This window comes from Cyprinodon variegatus, unplaced genomic scaffold (assembly GCF_000732505.1).
Source record: "Cyprinodon variegatus isolate N-32 unplaced genomic scaffold, C_variegatus-1.0 Scaffold899, whole genome shotgun sequence".
In the NCBI taxonomy this organism is placed as follows: domain Eukaryota; kingdom Metazoa; phylum Chordata; class Actinopteri; order Cyprinodontiformes; family Cyprinodontidae; genus Cyprinodon; species Cyprinodon variegatus.
In genome coordinates, this window is record NW_015151352.1 from 123,403 (window position 1) to 125,210 (window position 1,808).

A 1,808-nucleotide genomic window follows, 5' to 3' on the forward strand; every position below is an offset into this window, starting at 1 on the left:
ACTACAGTTTGTGGACTTCCTGATAGTAAAGAATTACAATAGTCCAGCCTTGAAGTAACAAATGCATGGACTAGTTTCTCAGTTACTTAAGGAAGGTAACAAAGTACAAATACAGTTACTTTACACCTCTGCAGTTGTATTTGTGAAGTAATGGTCACTTGTGTTGTAAAAAAAAAAAAAAAAAATCAGAATTCTTAGATTTAAAGTAAAGTTTTCTTTATTTAGAATCAAGCTAACTACCAGCAATAAGTTCCTCTCTCTACCTTCCAGTTCAGAAGCAATCCCCGCCTTATTGTTGCTGGCTAACTGCCAATAAATGTAAAGAAGAAGTGCTGTAACTTTTTTGTTGATTTTACAGTATGCTGTTTGTGGACGTCATTAAAGGCGATCGTTAAAGTGAACTCTCAAATAAAGCTCTAATAAGCACAACCCAAAATACTGCATTCATTGTACTTATTTTTCTAGCTGCAGCCGATCTACATGCTTTCTTAAAGTAATGATAACTAAATGGATTAACAGCATAACCTTGGATCCGTCCCTCAGTGGGGCGGTTTCTGTGTATTAGCAGCACAGTGGCAGGGCAATCGAGCTAAATGCATAAACAACACCAGCAGTAATGATGAATATTAATGGATTAAACAACTGAATTCAAGTTAAAAAAAAAAAATTATTAAGGACATGTTAGTATGTCTGCGACAGGGGTGGATTTAGGAAATGTGGGGCCCTAGGCAAAGACAGGCAAGGGGCCCCTCTGAATGGAGAAGACAACACATAAAACAGACCCATTATACAGATAGAGAAACGTTAATAGAATAGACATCCATTATTTGTTCTAGGTTTTTTTGAGACACACTTAATATTATCAGCGTTCTGATGGCATTTTAGCCAAAGGACTTTAATCAAAAACATAATAAGGAATAGTTGTACTAACCATACATGGAAACAGAGTTTTATGGGGCCCCCAGGAACTTGGAACTGCCTAGTATTGCCTGATGGGAAATCCTCCCCTGGTTGGAGTTTTGTAAACTGGAATTGACCTTGATAATGCAATGGAAAAATTGGAAATGATAATTGCTAAAGTTTTCCTCTCTTTATGTTAAAGAATCCTATGCCTCCACAACAGGTAGAAAATTAACCAAAAAAACAAGAAAACGATCAAAGTAGTGTAGGATCATAAAAAAAACCCAGAATATGATAGCTGAAGACATTGTGACGGCGGTGGGAAAGATGAAGGCGATCAGCGTTTCTCCAACTGTACCAACACACTTCGCAGTTTATCCACCAACACTGCAGAGGACAAAAACAAAGAGAGAAGCTGCTCTGCCTTAATTGTTTCACTGTAAAAGTTAGATCCAAAATAGCTGATTTACCAACACAACAAATGATGCAGTGAGCTGATGAAGCTAGCTGCTCCTTACCTCCAGCAGACGGCCTCTCGGAGCTTTCATAAGCCCTGCAGTCAGTAATCAGCTCTCCCAGCGATTCAGGGCAATCAGCAGGGAGAGGCTCCTGATATTTTTCCTCAAACACCTTTTTATAAATGATATTATCATCACCGCCACAGTCTGGAAGAACAAAGAGAAATTTATTGTATTTTAGCTTCTGAATGTGCTTTCAGGAAGCCAGAATCAGTAACCTTAACATCCATCATCCTTTATCTCCAGCCTTTAAGCTTAATAAGTTTGATACCAGATTTTTTTATATACCTTTGTGATCAGGGCCTAAATTGCCAAATCATCTTATGACTAAAAGTAGCTAGTGATGTCATTTTAAAGGAAAAGTCAGCTCATATTGAGAATCTAAACTTC

The 1,808-nt window shown here is 37.7% G+C and overlaps 1 protein-coding gene across 1 annotated transcript in view; it reads right to left on the reverse strand.

Moving 5' to 3' along the window:
* Positions 1 to 1,159: 1,159 nt before the first annotated feature.
* mlkl (mixed lineage kinase domain-like) overlaps positions 1,160 to 1,808 on the reverse strand; it is a 23,430-nt gene continuing 22,781 nt past the window's right edge. The window contains exons 10-11 of the mRNA XM_015397960.1: positions 1,419 to 1,565; positions 1,160 to 1,287 (exon numbers count right to left, since the gene is read on the reverse strand). Coding sequence (XP_015253446.1) covers positions 1,238 to 1,287; positions 1,419 to 1,565 — 197 coding nt within the window. The 3' untranslated portion in view covers positions 1,160 to 1,237. The remainder of the gene's footprint in view (positions 1,288 to 1,418; positions 1,566 to 1,808) is intronic.